We start from the raw sequence: 17,767 nt of genomic DNA on the forward strand, positions 1-17,767 counted from the left end.
ATATATAGTATAGGACACAAGTCATCAAAGTGACAGGTTGACCTTTATTTGACCCCGCCCCCTCCCGCCCCCCCCCCCCCTCCCCCCTCCCCCCCCCCCCCAAACACCTGTTCAATAAATCAATCAAAGATAATGATTAATAGTGTTTATGTGTAATAGAATATTTTCCCGCTCTTTTTGAAAATGTATGGCTGATAGTTTCCCATCCTCCCAGCTGTTCAGGCCCCCCATATTCAGATAATCAATCAATCAAGAATAATGATTAATATTGTTTATGTGTAAGAGAATATTTTCCCGCTCTTTTTGAAAATGTATGGCTGATAGTTTCCCATCCTCCCAGCTGTTCAGGCCCTCCATATTCTGATAATCAATCAATCAAGAATAATAATTAATAGTGTTTATGTGTAAGAGGATATTTTCCCGCTCTTTTTGAAAATGTATTGCTGATAGTTTCCCATCCTCCCAGCTGTTCAGACCCCCATATTCAGATAATCAATCAATCAAGAATAATAATTAATAGTGTTTATGTGTAAGAGGATATTTTCCCGCTGTTTTTGAAAATGTATGGCTGATAGTTTCCCATCCTCCCAGCTGTTCAGACCCCCATATTCAGATAATCAATCAATCAAGAATAATGATTAATATTGTTTATGTGTAAGAGAATATTTTCCTGCTCTTTTGGAAAATGTATGGCTGATAGTTTCCCATCCTCCCACCTGTTCAGACCCCCCATATCCAGATAATCAATCAATCAAGAATAATGATTAATAGTGTGTAAAAGAGAATATTTTCCTGCATGAGAATACTTTTACCCACAGCCAAACCTGCTCGGAGGCCCCACACACACACACACACACACACACACACACACACACACACACAGGCACGTACACGCGCACAGACATACACACACACACACAGTCACGGTCCTGCTCACACACCCGCCAGCCCCCCTTAACCAAACATTCAGTCTCTTGACTTCACACACACACACACACACACACAGTGAGACATGTTCAGACACAAAATTATTTTATTTATCCGAGCAACCAATAAGGAATAATTACGTGTAGATACGTGTACATACGTAATATAACCACGCCCTTTATTCAATAAAAGCAGAGAGGTTACGGTACTCTACCAAACATTCAACAGGCGGTGGTGTTTCTAACGTTACACGGGTAAGAGTTTATAAGATATTGTTTAATTCAATTTATATATTTTATAAAACTATATCATTAAATAATTATTGTTTTATTTGATTTATTCCTTAGCAAAAGATCGCAAAACATGGATGCTCTTACGAACGCACCAAGAAAGCGTTTTTCTTTTATACCCAGATCGGAAATCGCAGAGTCTGAAAAAATGCGTGCTTGGCCGCTATCAGACGGTCGATTCTTTGGATTCTGTCTCCACAAAGATGTGTACCATGTTACTCTGTTTACCGGACCAACAGAGATGTTTGAAGATGCGACATGTCGAATCACTTTTCAAATAGGAGATTGGGAGTGTTTCACAAAACACTGTGAAGGATTGGTAGGAGTTATGAACTCTAGAACCGTATCGCATACAGAGTCTGAGACTTGCTATATTTCAATAGCCCCGTGCGAGTCATCAGAACTCTGTTACGGACTAAAAATCTCCAGGATTGACGGTTCAGTCGTTACTATCATGTCTATGGAAGAAGTACGCTTTGAGCCATCAAACAGTGATCAGAGTCGAACCGCCAACTCCTTCATAAAGCTAAAGTGGAATGATTGGAAAGAGAACATGAGAGAATGTTGCATAATCGTCAAACAATTGATTAAGGATGTGTATAACATTAAGAGACTGGAGAAACTTAAGATGAGACTGAATGATTATTTTGATTCTCTCACCGACAATCCTTTCGCAGAGTATCCTAAACGTGAAATCACCATTGTGTATGTCACAGCGGAAGATCGCAAGATTTCAAACATAGCCGACACCATGCATGTCGTGCATCATCAAGCAAAATAATGATGTTATGTAGAAACTTTGTTAGTGTTTACACGTGTTTAAGAGTTATTTAATTAGTAATTTAAAAATAAATACATAAAAATACTATTCCCATACCGGGAGTCGAACCCGGGCCGCCCGGATGAAAGCCAGGAATCCTTACCGCTAGACCATATGGGGTTTCATGAAAGAGTATGTGAAATGTATGTGAAAGAGCCTGGGGCGGAGTCCAAACGTAAGCAACGCCTACCATACTATCTAACTAATAAATTAAGACCGTCTCTATCTACGAGTCATACTTGTTCTATACACGCTGCTGTGTCGGGGGTAATCCGCTGTTGAAATGACTCAAGAACTCTTAAACCTGTACTCGTACTCTCCGGTCATGGAGGGTCTTACCCCAGGATCAACCAAACCGGGTACATCGGATGAAATCGACGGATGTATCGGAACGACCATGCTCTCCATCATCCGCGCTGTCACCGGGGATCTGCTGGACAAAATCATTGAAAAGGATCTGAGAGAGCATTGCAACGGATGCGCCACCGATCACCCGAGTCAGCGACAACATTCGTGTCTGTATGATCCTGAAGACTTCTATCTGCACATCAACGCTAAAAGACTTTTGACAAAGTTGTTTAGACCTTGGTTGAAATACACCTTGGCCAGAGCTCTAAAGTTGTGCGGTATCTCACATGTACCGTCTCTGGAAAAAATCCAAGCAGCGGCTGAAACTACAGTGTGCCAACTGCGAGACGAACCTGACTTCAAGACGGCTCTGAGAGACATTAAGCATAAAACTGCGTCTATCTACAACGATACGGTGATCGAGGACATTGTTGAGTACTGGGATTTCCACAGTTCTCTGGAATCATCCGAAACGGCGCTCACATGGGTAACATCGTCTCTTCCATCCAAGCTTTCACCCATAGCCGAATAAAAGTTCGGATAACGGCTCTACTCTGCTTAAAGTTTAAGTTTTTAATGTGTATTCATACCTATATAACCGACGCATGTGTTTTGAAAATGATAGTTAAGAAACATGTTCATGTTGAAAAAACTGTAAACTGTTTGATATCTTTTTTTAATGAAAAACAAAATAATGTAAATGTGTATCATTTAACGAGGCTTTTGAGTTTGTAGTAATAAAAGCTGATTACATTCTTATTCTCTGTCCATTATTGGTGAGACCTAGCACAATGACTGAGGGCTTGTTGAAAAAGATTTATTATGACCCCTCCAACCCTGGGTCTTACGGAGGGGTTGAGAGTTTACAAAGGGCAATTTTTGAGAAAAAAGGATCGAGAGCGAATATTAAAGATGTTAAAAACTGGCTGTCTGCGCAGGACGCGTATACTCTTCACAAACCTGTTTTAGGAAAATTTAAAACAAACAGAGTGTTTGTGAAAAACATGGATGAACAATGGCAAGCCGATTTAGTGGATATGTCAAACTTGTCAAAGGATAACAAAGATATGAAATTTATGTTAACGTGTATAGATATTTTATCTAAATACGCTTGGGTACGCGTATTGCGAAACAAGACGGGCGTTGAGGTGACCGACGCTTTTAATTCTATTCTTAAGGAAGGGCGTGTTCCTAAAAAATTGCAAACGGATCAAGGAAAAGAATTTTTCAACAAAAATTTTCAAGGATTAATGAAAAAGCACAACATCGTTCACTTTGCTACGGGTACGGGTCAGAAAGCATCTGTTTGTGAAAGGTTTAATAGGACCTTGAGGAATAAAATGTGGAAATACTTTACAGCGGTTAATACGAGAAAGTACATCGATGTAGTTCAGGAATTGGTTCACTCGTACAATCATAACTACCACAGCAGCATCAAAATGAAACCTGTCGAGGTTGATGAAACAAACTCCTTCAAAGTTTTTAAAACCTTGTACGGACTGTTTCCTTCGAGAGTTAAAAAACTACGCTTCAAGTTTAAGATCGGTGACGTTGTCAGGATTTCGCGACTAAAAGCACATTTTGAAAAGGGTTATGAACAAAACTATACGGATGAATATTTTACAATTTCCGAAAGGATTCCGAGAGATCCTCCGGTATATAAACTACACGATGCCGACGGTGAAGAAATAACGGGTACGTTTTACGAACCGGAACTGCAAAAAATTATAGTCGGAAAAGACAAATCCTTTAAAATAGAAAAAATATTACAAGAAAGGATGCAAAATAGGAAAAAAATGTGTTTAGTGAAATGGGTGGGGTGGCCGGATAAATTCAACTCGTGGATCCCGGCCAAAGACATTGTGAACATAGTCAAAGAATAAGTAGATTCGTTTGTAATGACCGATTATCATAAGCAACGCATCATGGAAGAGAACGGTTTCTTTGTGACTCTCCCCAGCAACTCTTCCAATCACGTGTATCCCAACAATAAGATTTCGTGTTACACAACTAAATTTGCAAAGCCCATAGAGTTGACGGGCGATTGGGAGGTGGCTCTCGCTGAAGTGCAATACCCCCACACGTGGTACTCTTTGAAGGATCGCGAAACCGTCTTTTTTGTCCGCTACGACGATGGATTAAATCAAGAATTGTATAGCTGTCATATGAGTGAAGGGTATTACGGTGACATAGAACAAGTGGTTCGTGAAATGAATGCGACTTTAGAAAAATTAGCTTTAGACCTAACTATTGTTTATAATGCTCAGTCCAACAAAATCCGCATGGAAACCAAAAAACCGTATTCGTTGAGCGTTTCCAACGGGAGATTAGGCTATATGATAGGTATGGATGACGCTACGGACCTCACTCAGAGTAACCCTGAAGCGCCCTATCTGGCCGATATTCATGCAGGATTTTACACCATGTTTGTTTATTCAGACATTATTCATCATCAAAGGGTCGGCGATAGTTTTGTACCGCTACTGAGATGCGTACATATAAGCGGGAAAAACAATGAAATTGTCACAATAACTTATGACAAGCCGCATTACGTACCTGTGAGCAAGAGTCTTATCAACGATTTAGTTATAGAGGTAAAATCCGATCAGAACAAACATATTCGTTTTCTCTACGGAAAATTTGTTGCTAAACTTCATTTTAGACCCGCAAAGCATTCCTTTCGTGTTTGAACAATGATTGGTGAAAGGTACGTAGACCCTCAGATCTATGTGGACTATTATAAGCATCAAGCAGGCAACGGTCTTCCGGGGTACTATGGCTCCCCGGTGATGTACGGCTCGGGCTTAGGAGGGATCTTCAAATCACTCTTTAGAATGGCGGTACCAATTTTAAAAAGAGGAATAACGATTGCTAAACCTCATTTAAAAACCGCTGCAAAAAGTATCGTAAGCGACGTGGTAAGCAACGTCGTAAAATCTAAATCGCAAAAACAAGAGGGTGACGGTCTCGCGGCATTTGCCTACAAGAACTTTAGGAGACCTCCGGGAATGCGTAAAACGAATGGGAATAAAAAACGCAAGACGTCTGTGAAAAAGATCATATTGAAAAAACACAAACGGAGGAGCAACAAGCGCTCTCCCTCAGTCTTGGATAAACGAAGAAAGGTGAACATTTTCTAAAACCATGGCTTTACTTCACAGACTTTCAACCGAATGTACCAAGTCCGAATTAGATTTATTTACAGTGCCGTACACGCAGACTAGCGTCGAAAAGTATACTTACGTCGAAATCCCTCCTCTTTCGGCTCTGACCGATGACGGACCCTTGGAGTTTTACGTGGCAGGAAATGGTGAAGACTACCTAGATCTGAACAACACTTTTTTACACCTGAGATGTAAAATCACAAATTCTGACGGTACAGACTTGGCTAACGATTCAAAGGTGGGTGTAATAAACTATCCTATAGCGTCTCTTTTTTCACAAGTAGACGTCATGCTGGGAGATCGACTCATCAGCCAGTCGAGTAATACCTACCCCTACAGGGCAATAATGGAATTGCTTCTTAACTATAGCAAACATACCTTGGATACACAATTCACCGCAGGATTATTTTACAAAGACTCGTACGGCCACATGGACGCGACCGATCCTCAAGGACGTAACAACGGCTTCAAAATCAGGTCTTCTTACAGCCAAGAAAGTAGAATCTTTGACTTAATAGGTCATATCCACTCCGATATATTTTTTCAAGAAAAACTTTTACTGAACGGAGTCGACTTGAAAATTAAGATGATTCGAAGTAAGGACGAATTTTGCATGATGAAAGAAGGAGCCAGGGATTACACACTTAAAATACTAACGGCTTCTCTGTACGTAAAAAAAGTCTCCGTTTCCCCGGCTGTCAAGATGGGGCATGCGCAGGCTTTACTTAACGCTACGGCTAAATACCCGCTTGAAAGAGTGTGTATGAAGACTTTTAGCCTACCTGTGGGGAGTCGCGTATGCACCCAAGAGAATTTATTCCTCGGACCTCTCCCTAAAACGGTTATAATTGGTATGATTGATAATGACGCATTTATCGGTGCATATGATAAAAATCCTTTTAACTTTAAACATAATGATGCAGAGTTTATTGCTTTGTACGTCGACGGCGTTCAGCACCCTGCAAAACCGTTTCAACCTAATTTTCAAAGCGGTAATGCCGTCCGCGAATTTCATTCGTTGGTTTTAGCTTCGGGGAAAAATCTAAAGGATCAAGCTTTGGCTATAAACCGCCAGGATTATTCTCAAGGATACACCCTTTTAGCTTTTAACCTGAGCCCGGATGATTGCGGACAACATCTATCTTTGATAAAGTCGGGAAATATGAGGTTGGAACTCAGATTCAGAAACCCTCTACCGAGAACGGTAAATCTAATTGTATACGCCAGCTTCGACTCTATGCTGGAAATCAATAATCGACGAAACGTCCTCATCGATTATCAGTAATTATGGACACCAGAGAACTTTCCGAGCTGATGAAAAGTTATCCTCCTGCGAAAAAGATATTCTACGGTGTGTTTCCTTGCGATGAACTACCCGAGAATAAGGTGGAACGCGCTCCGGCATTTTTCATCGTAAACACTCACCCCAGCTACATGCCCGGAGAACACTGGTTGGCCATATGTCTCAACGATGACGCCTCGGGAGAATTTTTTGATTCGTACGGAAATCCGCCAAACTCTGAACTCTTTCATGATTCTATTCATTCTTTTTTTAAAAAGAACTGTTGTGAAATAAAACACAACTCAAAACAAGTTCAAAGGAGTGACTCGACTTACTGCGGGCAACACTGCGTATTCTTTTTGTGTCACAGAGCTAGAGGCTATTCTTTTAATCAAATTATGTCTATGTATACGGATGATTTGAAAAGAAACGATGATATGGTTAAAGATTTTGTAAAAAATATTTATCCCAGAGTGAATAAAAAACAATTTGTGAAATGTGTTCAGTGCATAAACTAGAGTGTAGTGTGAAATAACGACTCTGTAGATGTAAAACATGTTAAAGTATATACATTTAATGAAATAAAGAATAACAAATATTTACATTGTATCATCATCATCATTTATAACATTTTTAAATACATGCACGATTAAAAACTTATCCAAGGTGTTGAGGTAAAACGAGGAGACTTGAAAACAGGCTCAAGAGTGTCAATGCTAGAGTCAGAGTCATCGCTCTTAGAAGTTGAGCTTGGTGAGTACAAAGGATCGCCTCTTTTAATGTCCGTTATCTTACGTCGAACGCCGACGTTAGGTATAGTTGAAAAGGGAATATTCAATCCGGCTACAGTTTTTAACATCTCGATCCACCCCAAAGGTCTGCGATCATCCGACACTTTTTGAGGGGCCGTGAGGTTTTTAATCAAATCCAACACGTGTGAACCCCTGATCGTCCTTCCTTTGAAAATGAATTCACCTTTATCATTCCAGGAAGCTACGTCGCTAGCTTTGGATATTTTTTCCATGATGAAAGAAGCATTTTTTCTGTTTCTTGCCGGAATGTTTCCGATTACTTCTTTGACAATTACGTCTTCGGACGCACCGCGATCCACATCGGTCTCCGGTATTGTTTTATTGTTAGAGTCTACGGGCAGGGACAGAGTTAATTGAGCCGTTTCCTCATCTCCTTGTTTGACGATGTTTAGGAATCTTTGCAAGACCGAGGCATAAAGTTTGGCCTTTTCGTAAGGCATCAAATCAGACCTATTCAGAATATGTCTCATGGTAGCATCCAGATCATTTTCCACCGTCTGTCTAACATTAGGTTTTCCGCTCGACACAGAATTAATCTTATCAAGTTGCTGCTGAGGTACCAGATACATTTTCACAGCGTTTTCCATGCTATTTCTGACGGGCCGCTATTAAGCTGCTGATGAAGGGTACCGCGACGCTTAGCAAAGGTAGAAGAAAACCTCCGGATTGATTAATAGTATTTCTTTTAACCTTTACAGATTTTCTTTTATCGGCAAAAAGTTTAATCGCTTTTTTCTGTCTTTTCAGTCGAGCGTACTGTTGAGCCGTTAAAGGAATGCGTCCTCTCAGTAGATTTAATGCTATTTCACAAATGGCTAGTACGAGGTCTGTGGGAGCTTGACGCAGTATAAGTTTCCTTTCTCGAGGCGATGCCTGATGTAGCGATTTCAAAACCTGATAATTTCTCTTTAACCGATCGGACATTATGCGAAAACCTTTTTCTTCGGTACGTACACCGCAGGAACCTCCTGTAAAAAACAAACCCGATCTGAGTCTAAGATCTTCTGGCGTTGAAGCTTTCAAGTCTACTAATAAATACCCATAGGGTCTAGAGGTAGCGTCTTGAAAGCATTCTAAAAAGTACTTGCTGTTACGGGGGTACATCTGACGCGCCAACACGTTGATCTGTAGCTTATCTCTAGGATTTTTAAAAAGCACCATGTAATTGGTATTTAAATTTATAGTTCTGCTACTTCTCCCTTGAAAAAACAAATTTTGAACCAAATAGATCACGCTGAGGTTTCTATGGTGGGTATATTTTGTAAAAGCCTTTTCTACTTCCTCGCTCTTGCTAGCGGACTCCATCAAATCATCAATCACCAACAAGTTTGTTTTGTGCGGAGGGAAAAGTTCATCGTCGCACAATGATTCAGGTATACCTTGAACAAAATAAATGTTTAGTTTGTCCATCAACTCGTCGTAGAGGGGTTGCCAGCAAGTGTAACACCATACAATCCGGTCCGGAATTTTAGACATTGAGTCCGTACAATTTTCAAGTAACATTTTGATGAAAAAAGATTTTCCGCTATTGCTGGGTCCACAAACTATACAAGAAAAAGGAAGTTGAAGTCTAGCATCGAACGAGTTAGGTACGGCCATTATTTTTTTCAGCAAAGTAAATGTTTAATATCCGTAAGGAATTGTGGCGCTATCCGGTAATAGAACGCGTTTATCGTACACTACTCGGAAACGTTTAGTTTGTGATTTGTTTTTCAAGTGAAAACCTCTTTTATCTCTGACGATTTGATTGTTGGACGTCATAATTTCGTCGATACAGTCGGGGCTTTTCACACTTTTGTCAACCAGATCTATCAAAGAGCTCAGATTCACAATTTTGGCGTTGGTATAGTTTAACGTTATACCCTTTACCTTCATTACAGTCTTCCCATAACGAGTTCGATAACCGTAGGACTTTGGTCCAGAGCTGACAAATTCCACAATATGATCTCCGTGATCCAATTCACTCGTTAACTCGCCTAAGTAATCGCCTAGGGGGGGCATCCAATCGCCATCTTTACTTTTGAAAATGACAGAGTCTGTATCCGTATAGAGACATCTTTGTTGCAGACCATCTATCAGCTTGTACAGCTCGAGTCTAGCGTAAGCGGTAGTGAATATTCCGATAAACACGTTAGCTTTACTCGGTTTGATGAATCTGGTGTCTGCGTAACGCCACTGAACCAGCGCCATCTGACGGTTCGGAAAAGAAAAGTGACTGACGTCGTACGTGTCCGAGAACATGAACTCTAGAAATTGGTTGGGATCGCTGATTAGACAAGTATTAATCCTATCAGACCTCTGACACATCTTACCCCACAAAGAATTCAACGCCAACTTTGCCACAGATCTCTTGGCCTGGTTAACCTCTATGCGAGACGGATCGAGTTCTATGCCTTCGTTTTCCTTGTACCTTTTAACGTATTCTTTTTGATCAGATTCGTCCTTTACCCAAGACGGGTAACCTGAGCTCTCCTGTTTTGTCTTGAGAAACCTGTTGATGTATCCGGCAAACAAATCATGCGTCTGTTTAGGAAAGTGCCAGATTTCGAAAACTTTCAACACTCTGTAGCCTTTTTCGAGAGCCTTCATAACCTCCACGCTACACCAACTACCCGTAAGAGCCCTCTCCTCGTCAGCATGTTTACAACATTGCTGCTGTTGTAACTCGGCACACACCCTACACAGAGGGAACAAAAGCTTGTTTTTCACCCTATAAGGGAGAACGGGGGCCCAAAGGCCCCTAGGGGGTAAAATTTTTATTCTGAAGAGGCCGAAATAATTTTCCAACGGTTCAAAATCGCGGAAAATGATGGTTGGGTGACCTACGGGGTAGTTTTTTGTCTTGTTTACGTAGGGGTATAACGATGTAAAATCGTAATAATCGATTCTCTCTCCGGGCTGAGCTACGTAATGTAAATGTAACGCGTTTGTACGGCCGCCAAAAAGAGCTTGTCTCGGTTTCAAACGCTCGGGAAAGTCAAAACGTTTGAGAAACGCTATTACGTCCTGATCTGTCCTTTTCATTTCGTTCCACTCGTGTTCCCAGATTGTTGTAACGTGCATATTGTAGATGTTTTGCAAATTCTTAATTTTTTGCAAAGAGTGTTGTTTAACATCTTCGAAGGTTTGTCCAATTTTACTTAGAGGGTGACGCGCGTTTGCAGGGAAACATTTATCACATCCGTGAAAAAAGCATCCTAAGAACTCGAAAGCATTTTGCGTGTGGCCGTCGGTAAAATAACCGTCTAAAAAATATTGACCCATTTGAACTTCACCTTCGTTGAGAGCGTGTCGAATCGGAATTTTCCCTCTGTCTGAGAGGTACTCGAGCCATTGAATAGCAGAGTTTGAGAACGACTTCTGTCTGCTGATATAATCATCATGCGGTGGTATAGCCAAGGTATTGTCCGTCAGAAAATGTGTTCTAAAGATTTTCAAACAGACGCTGGCTATGGTGATGCATTTGAAAGGATCTACACCCGTACCGCTCATTATCTGCTCCCTGAATGCTAAACACCCCTTTCTGAGAATGTGAACGTCATTCACGCAATAATCGGCCAACTCTTTTCTGAGGTCAAACACCTTGCCAGACAGAGTATTGTACCATTCAAAAAACTCTTGTCTCTCTTTATCCATCATGGTGTCTACACCGTAATATTTGGCTGCCGGGTATGGGCCGATGTAATTCTGGTTTTCAAGAGTGTTCCAGAAATGAGGAAAATAACCCTTTTTTTCATTCTTGAATCCCATAGCCTTGGGAATCGCGCTCAGCTTCATAGGGAGAAAAGAGAGACTGTCTATGAATCTCTGTCTGAACTCGACATCTTCAAAGCACAATATTTTACCACCTTGCGCTATGATGTCGGGGTTGATCCCCTCTCGGACCAAATGATTCAATAAAATGTACGAATCGTAACTTCTAGCGTTGTGCGCCAAGAACGTGTAGCCTTTGTATTTCTTTCTACGGTAGCGTTTAAAAAACGCTGAAACACAATCGGGTCCTTCAGCCGTCCAAACTTTACCCTTAAAAGTACTGCAACATATAAAATTTGCGATGTGATTTCCTGACTCTTGATTGGTTTCAAAATCGTAAAAAATGTACTTTTTGTTGTTCTTTTCCTTTTCTAGAGGCGTTATAAAACATTCGTGTTCAAATTCAGGGTTTACTTTAGCACCGCATTGACGGCATAGGTTTGCGCGACAACTGTGTTTGCTGGTCCCTTTTCTACCGTGCTGCACGGTGTTACACTGTGCACAGTAGAATCTAGTTTCACACAAATTTTTACCAGAGTCGTCTTTGACCTTGTGCTTTTCGTAACAATACGGTGTTCTACATAACCTCAAACAGTCTTGACATTGCACCGTATTTTTAGGAAGCTTGGGACAATCGTTATCCTGACAAACGTTGCATCTGTACTCGCATTTATGATGATTCTCATCGTTATACCCCGCGTAGCAGTGAGAACAAACGTACCCGGTACCCAGCACAGCCTTAAGGTTTTTAACACCGTAGTAATGGTTTTCATGCAGGAATAGGAACAATGTTTTTTCGTGAGGTATCGTACTGTTTTGGAAAAACGAGTACCCTTTTTTGACAGCATCCCTGTACATCACTACGATTTTACAATCGAGTAACTTTTCAAACAATGAAATGTCGGCAAAGCTAACGGCGTCATTTTCAGACATCCCTACATCGGCTTGTAACCGTTTTGCAATGTGCTCTACTTGGTAATCGTTTAGGTCTGGATTCAGTAGTTTGGAAACACATAGGGCGAAACAGAGGTTGTCTTTATTTTGAAAATCAAACAGATGTTTCAATTTGTTCCGAACAATTTCTGAATTGAACATTTGTGAGAACTTAACGCGCGCGCCTCCGCGCGGCGGGTGTACAATTCGAATCACAATTTGTAGAGTTTCGTCGGAAAGAATTTCAAATTTGCTCTGCATGCTTTGTTCAATCATTGTTACAATATCATTAGGGTTTATGACTCCGTCGATTACTTCAACGCTCGCTGAAACGTTGAGCGAATCTCCTTGAATTTCCACATATACTGAATCCTTCGGACCAATATAACCATTTGCTACCTCGACGGTTTGGTTAAAAACTTCCATCACATAGTTGTAAAATTCATCGAAAGATTCAACGTTTCCCAATGAGGAAAAGTTTAGAGGCCGTCTAATTTCTGTGGTGTTGAATCTGTCTATCCTGTTTACATGTATATCCTGCGGTATTTCACCTTCTACACCATATCCTATCTGATCCTGTACATTCTCGTTATTGTGAACTGTTACACTGAAAGCTTGATTAGACCCGGATGACAAAGTGTGCGAATGTTGATTTTCATTATCCGCTTCATTCCGAAGTCTATCTAAACTTTGGTTTAGATTGTGAAACAAATCAACCATCGGCTCTTGCGTTACATTTTGAGCCGTTGTTACAGACTGTTCCGTAACATTATTGCGATCGGGCGTTAAAGCTAAACTTTCGTTAAGCCGATTAACAGCGTCTAATAGAGAAGGATTACATTCATTCCGAAGTCTATCTAAACTTTGGTTTAGATTGTGAAACAAATCTATGTTTGACTCTTGCGTTACATTTTGAGGCGTTGTTACAGACTGTTCCGTAACATTATTGAGGTCGGGCGTTAAAGCTAAACTTTCGTTAAGCCGATTAACAGCTTCTATTACAGAAGGATTACATTCATTCCGTAGTCTATCTAAACTTTGGTTTAACTGATGGAAATGGTCATGCTGTAAGTTGAGTGTAAGTTCTGTATCTGATACACATTCACAAGTTAAATGATCGGATGTGCTGGGGGCATATTCAGATTCCTGTCTGATTTTACACCTCTTGGCTTCAATATTAAAACAATTATCACACCTTTTCCTAGACATGGTGTTTATTGAGTAGGGTAGTACATTGATTCATATAAAGGCTCACACGTTTCTTACACAATGCATGAACATGCTTACTTTGAACTCTTGACCCGTGTGTTTTCACGCGCATGAGTTTCTTGAACGTCAAAGACACAGACTTGTGAAGGTGGCGTAGATCGCGTAGATCGTCCCTCAGATCATCATTGGCGTTAACATCGGAATCTAAAACACACATAGATAACAATATATTACGTTTCATCACTAATGTGTTTTCACATACACGTATGTGCAAGTTTAATTATAAGACATATTTACCGGAAAGCGTGTCATTATGGCTGTACTGATAACCTTTCGCAGGGGATTGTTGATCAGATTCACGATCTATTCATTGAAACATTGAATAAGATAATTTACAATATTATATACGCACACAATATATACAAAATATAATAATGAGACAAAAAGTTTCTTACTAGGGATTGTTGGAGAGTAGGATGGAGAGTTCAGGATTACATCTAAAAATAAATAATATTATTGATTAAAATACTGTGTGTGTGTGTGTGTGTGTGTGTGCGAGCAGATCATGCTGGCGACTGAGTAGGGGAGGGGTGTGTGTATGTGTGTGTGTGAGCAGATCATGCTGGCGACTGAGTAGGGGAGGGGTGTGTGTATGTGTGTGTGTGAGCAGATCATGCTGGCGACTGAGTAGGGGAGGGGTGTGTGTGTGTATGTGTGTGAGCAGATCATGCTGGCGACTGAGTAGGGGAGGGGTGTGTGTGTGTGTATGTGTACAATATTTAGAAAAAAATTAAAATCTTCTGCTCACTGTATGGAGATTGATTACCGTTATTGGTATACGCAGGAGAATCACACCCTGTTCAAACAAACAGAAAATACACAGATTTAATAAATGATAGATAATAACATATATATTTTGTATTACTTAAATATTGATAAAAATGTTTCACTTACCTGGAATTGTGGAGCTGTTGGGTGGAGTATCAGTGATGTAAATGGGACTGCTGCTTCTTGTTTCAGCAGTCAGTTCTAAAATAATTAAATCATTACATACTTAGAACAGAGAATATAGAAAATAAAATGTGTGTGTGAATGTGTGTACAATAATTAGAAAAATATATATTTTTCTCACCGTATGGAGTTGGAGGTTTTTGGATATAATTGACCCCTGGTGTTTCGTTGCATTGATAGTTGCTGAACGTTGAATTATTACATAACTCTACAAAAAATAAATAAATAAATAAATAAAAATAATAATAATAATAATAATAATAATAATTAAATAAAATAATTTATTAATATTTTAAAAAAAAAAAGCATCATTTTCAGTATTACACCAATAGTATAAATTACACCAATAGTATAAAACATAACTTATCACATTATTTCTAAAAATTCATCATGATAAAAATTACTCACATTAAAAACATTTCTGAATGTTACCTATTTTAAAAGAATAGAACGAAACATTACTATAATATAATTTGGTTTAAAAACATTGTATTATATTTGACATTCTAATTACGTTCTACAACATTCTAAATAACCATACTATATTAACATCAGTATGAATAATAATAAAAATATTTATATTCAATCCAGACCAAAAGCAAACTTACCAGACTCCATTATCTTCCAACGAAAGAGATTCTTGAGCTCTGAAAATGTTTGTGACCGTATGAAGAAAACTCCGTGTTTATATACATTGAGAAGCACATGTGAGTCTTGAGTAAGAAATCACTAATTGGTCACGCAGCTGTCCTGGAAGATCAGAAACACAATACAGCAGGCCGTGGTACAAATCTTGCCGCTGACACAGACTCAAACACTAAGATACACTGCACTCTAAACTATTCAGTTTTTACTGATGATAACGCATTCAGAAGCTCAGAAATTCTGTATCAGATTTAATGTTTTTCAACGATGCTCTCAATGAACATACGGTCTATTATTGCAAAGTACGTCTGCATTGCGTTGAAGTCATCATTTTGTAATTCAATTTTACATTCCTGTTCAAAAAAATTGTTTTGTTTTAATAAACTTGTAACTTCGTGAACAATTGTAAGTCTGGCATTGTACGATTTGGCATTTAAATACGGATATAGATTGAATGAACGCAACATTGTTCCGGTTTGTATATAGGGTGTCCATGTTAAATTAAATTTCTCATGGTAATCCGGTTTACAGTAACAATTTCTGTAAATGAGATAGGTGTTAAAAACTGAACAATGTCTTGAGAAGCTATGCCATTCCTCTCCATTAAGAGTTATCAAAACGGTCGCATCCTCAAATCTTACTGTTGGACCGATACACAGAGTGACGCATTTCATATCATCGTGGAAACGAAATCCAAAGAATCGACCGTCTGATAGCGGCCATACATGATTCTTTTCAGACCCTGCGATTTCCTTTCTTGGGGCGTTTGTAAGAGCATCCATGTTTTGCGATCTTTTGCTAAGGAATAAATCAAATAAAACAATAATTATTTAATGATATAGTTTTATAAAATGTATAAATTGAATTAAACAATATCTTATAAACTCTTACCCGTGTAACGTTAGAAACACCACCGCCTGTTGAATGTTTGGTAGAGTACCGTAACCTCTCTGCTTTTATTGAATAAAGGGCGTGGTTATATTACGTATGTACACGTATCTACACGTAATTATTCCTTATTGGTTGCTCGGATAAATAAAATAATTTTGTGTCTGAACATGTCTCACTGTGTGTGTGTGTGTGTGTGTGTGAAGTCAAGAGACTGAATGTTTGGTTAAGGGGGGCTGGCGGGTGTGTGAGCAGGACCGTGACTGTGTGTGTGTGTATGTCTGTGCGCGTGTACGTGCCTGTGTGTGTGTGTGTGTGTGTGTGTGTGTGTGTGTGTGGGGCCTCCGAGCAGGTTTGGCTGTGGGTAAAAGTATTCTCATGCAGGAAAATATTCTCTTTTACACACTATTAATCATTATTCTTGATTGATTGATTATCTGGATATGGGGGGTCTGAACAGGTGGGAGGATGGGAAACTATCAGCCATACATTTTCCAAAAGAGCAGGAAAATATTCTCTTACACATAAACAATATTAATCATTATTCTTGATTGATTGATTATCTGAATATGGGGGGTCTGAACAGCTGGGAGGATGGGAAACTATCAGCCATACATTTTCAAAAACAGCGGGAAAATATCCTCTTACACATAAACACTATTAATTATTATTCTTGATTGATTGATTATCTGAATATGGGGGTCTGAACAGCTGGGAGGATGGGAAACTATCAGCAATACATTTTCAAAAAGAGCGGGAAAATATCCTCTTACACATAAACACTATTAATTATTATTCTTGATTGATTGATTATCTGAATATGGGGGGCCTGAACAGCTGGGAGGATGGGAAACTATCAGCCATACATTTTCAAAAAGAGCGGGAAAATATTCTATTACACATAAACACTATTAATCATTATCTTTGATTGATTTATTGAACAGGTGTTTGGGGGGGGGGGGAGGGGGGAGGGGGGAGGGGGGGGGCGGGAGGGGGCGGGGTCAAATAAAGGTCAACCTGTCACTTTGATGACTTGTGTCCTATACTATATATATATCATGCCTATGTTTTGTTCAATAAACCAGTCAGCATGTCACTTGCTATTCCCTTTAAGAGCCAGTTGCGCTTCGACTTAGACGTTTATGCTCTGAAGGTGAGTGAGCAGGTCAAGTACAGGAATGGTATTAGATTTTGTTTTCTGTTTATTGTTGATGTAAACAATCACAATGTTACAGTAAAAGTGCACTGCTGCATATCCATGTTTGTGGGATGTAAACATGGCACACTTGTGTTGCCAAGACAGCAATGAATGTCGGTTGATGTCTGTCTAGGTTGTTTTCAGTTACTGGCACACATGTGTTCTCTGTTGCCAAGATAGCTATACACCAGAAATTTACCTGAACACTCCGCATTTCCCGACCACCACGGCCATCAGCGTTAGATATGTTAAAACGACGCAGGTGGAAAGCCTGAAAATAGACTGTTGTAGTGTAAGATAGCAATGAGCATCGCAAAGATCAATTACCAACTTTACTGCATGTTGGAGCGTTTAGGATCTGGGCTGCCAAAGTGCCTGTACTGTAGACAGAACGTGACAAAATTGTACATGACACCAGGTCTTTTGGACGTGTAATGTTTGACAACAAACCGTTGATCTTCGTGATTCAAGAAGACCTGGTGCCATT

The 17,767-nt window shown here is 39.7% G+C and overlaps 2 protein-coding genes and 1 non-coding gene across 9 annotated transcripts in view; 1 reads left to right on the forward strand and 2 right to left on the reverse strand.

Moving 5' to 3' along the window:
* The window catches only part of tmeff2a (transmembrane protein with EGF-like and two follistatin-like domains 2a), a 213,712-nt gene that overhangs the window by 62,899 nt on the left and 133,046 nt on the right, over window positions 1-17,767 (forward strand). The gene's annotated exons all lie outside the window — the stretch shown is intronic.
* On the reverse strand, window positions 2,086-2,157 carry trnae-uuc (transfer RNA glutamic acid (anticodon UUC)). The gene has a single exon. It is a non-coding gene; the product is annotated as a tRNA-Glu (tRNA).
* On the reverse strand, window positions 7,386-16,041 carry LOC125805028 (uncharacterized). Of its 6 annotated transcripts, XM_049485347.1 has the most exons (8): window positions 15,158-16,041; window positions 14,958-14,981; window positions 14,671-14,757; window positions 14,493-14,567; window positions 14,347-14,394; window positions 13,994-14,035; window positions 13,836-13,901; window positions 7,386-13,742 (listed from the first exon to the last, which is right to left on the reverse strand). In XM_049485347.1, the coding sequence occupies exon 8, from the start codon at window positions 13,536-13,538 to the stop codon at window positions 9,267-9,269; it is 4,272 nt and encodes a 1,423-aa protein (XP_049341304.1). In that variant the 5' UTR covers window positions 13,539-13,742; window positions 13,836-13,901; window positions 13,994-14,035; window positions 14,347-14,394; window positions 14,493-14,567; window positions 14,671-14,757; window positions 14,958-14,981; window positions 15,158-16,041; the 3' UTR covers window positions 7,386-9,266. The 6 variants fall into 5 exon arrangements, with proteins under 6 accessions (XP_049341304.1, XP_049341306.1, XP_049341302.1 ...); XM_049485349.1 differs by lacking the exon at window positions 14,958-14,981; XM_049485345.1 differs by having other exon boundaries at window positions 14,958-16,041.

This window comes from Astyanax mexicanus, chromosome 11 (genome assembly GCF_023375975.1).
Source record: "Astyanax mexicanus isolate ESR-SI-001 chromosome 11, AstMex3_surface, whole genome shotgun sequence".
Classification (NCBI taxonomy): domain Eukaryota; kingdom Metazoa; phylum Chordata; class Actinopteri; order Characiformes; family Acestrorhamphidae; genus Astyanax; species Astyanax mexicanus.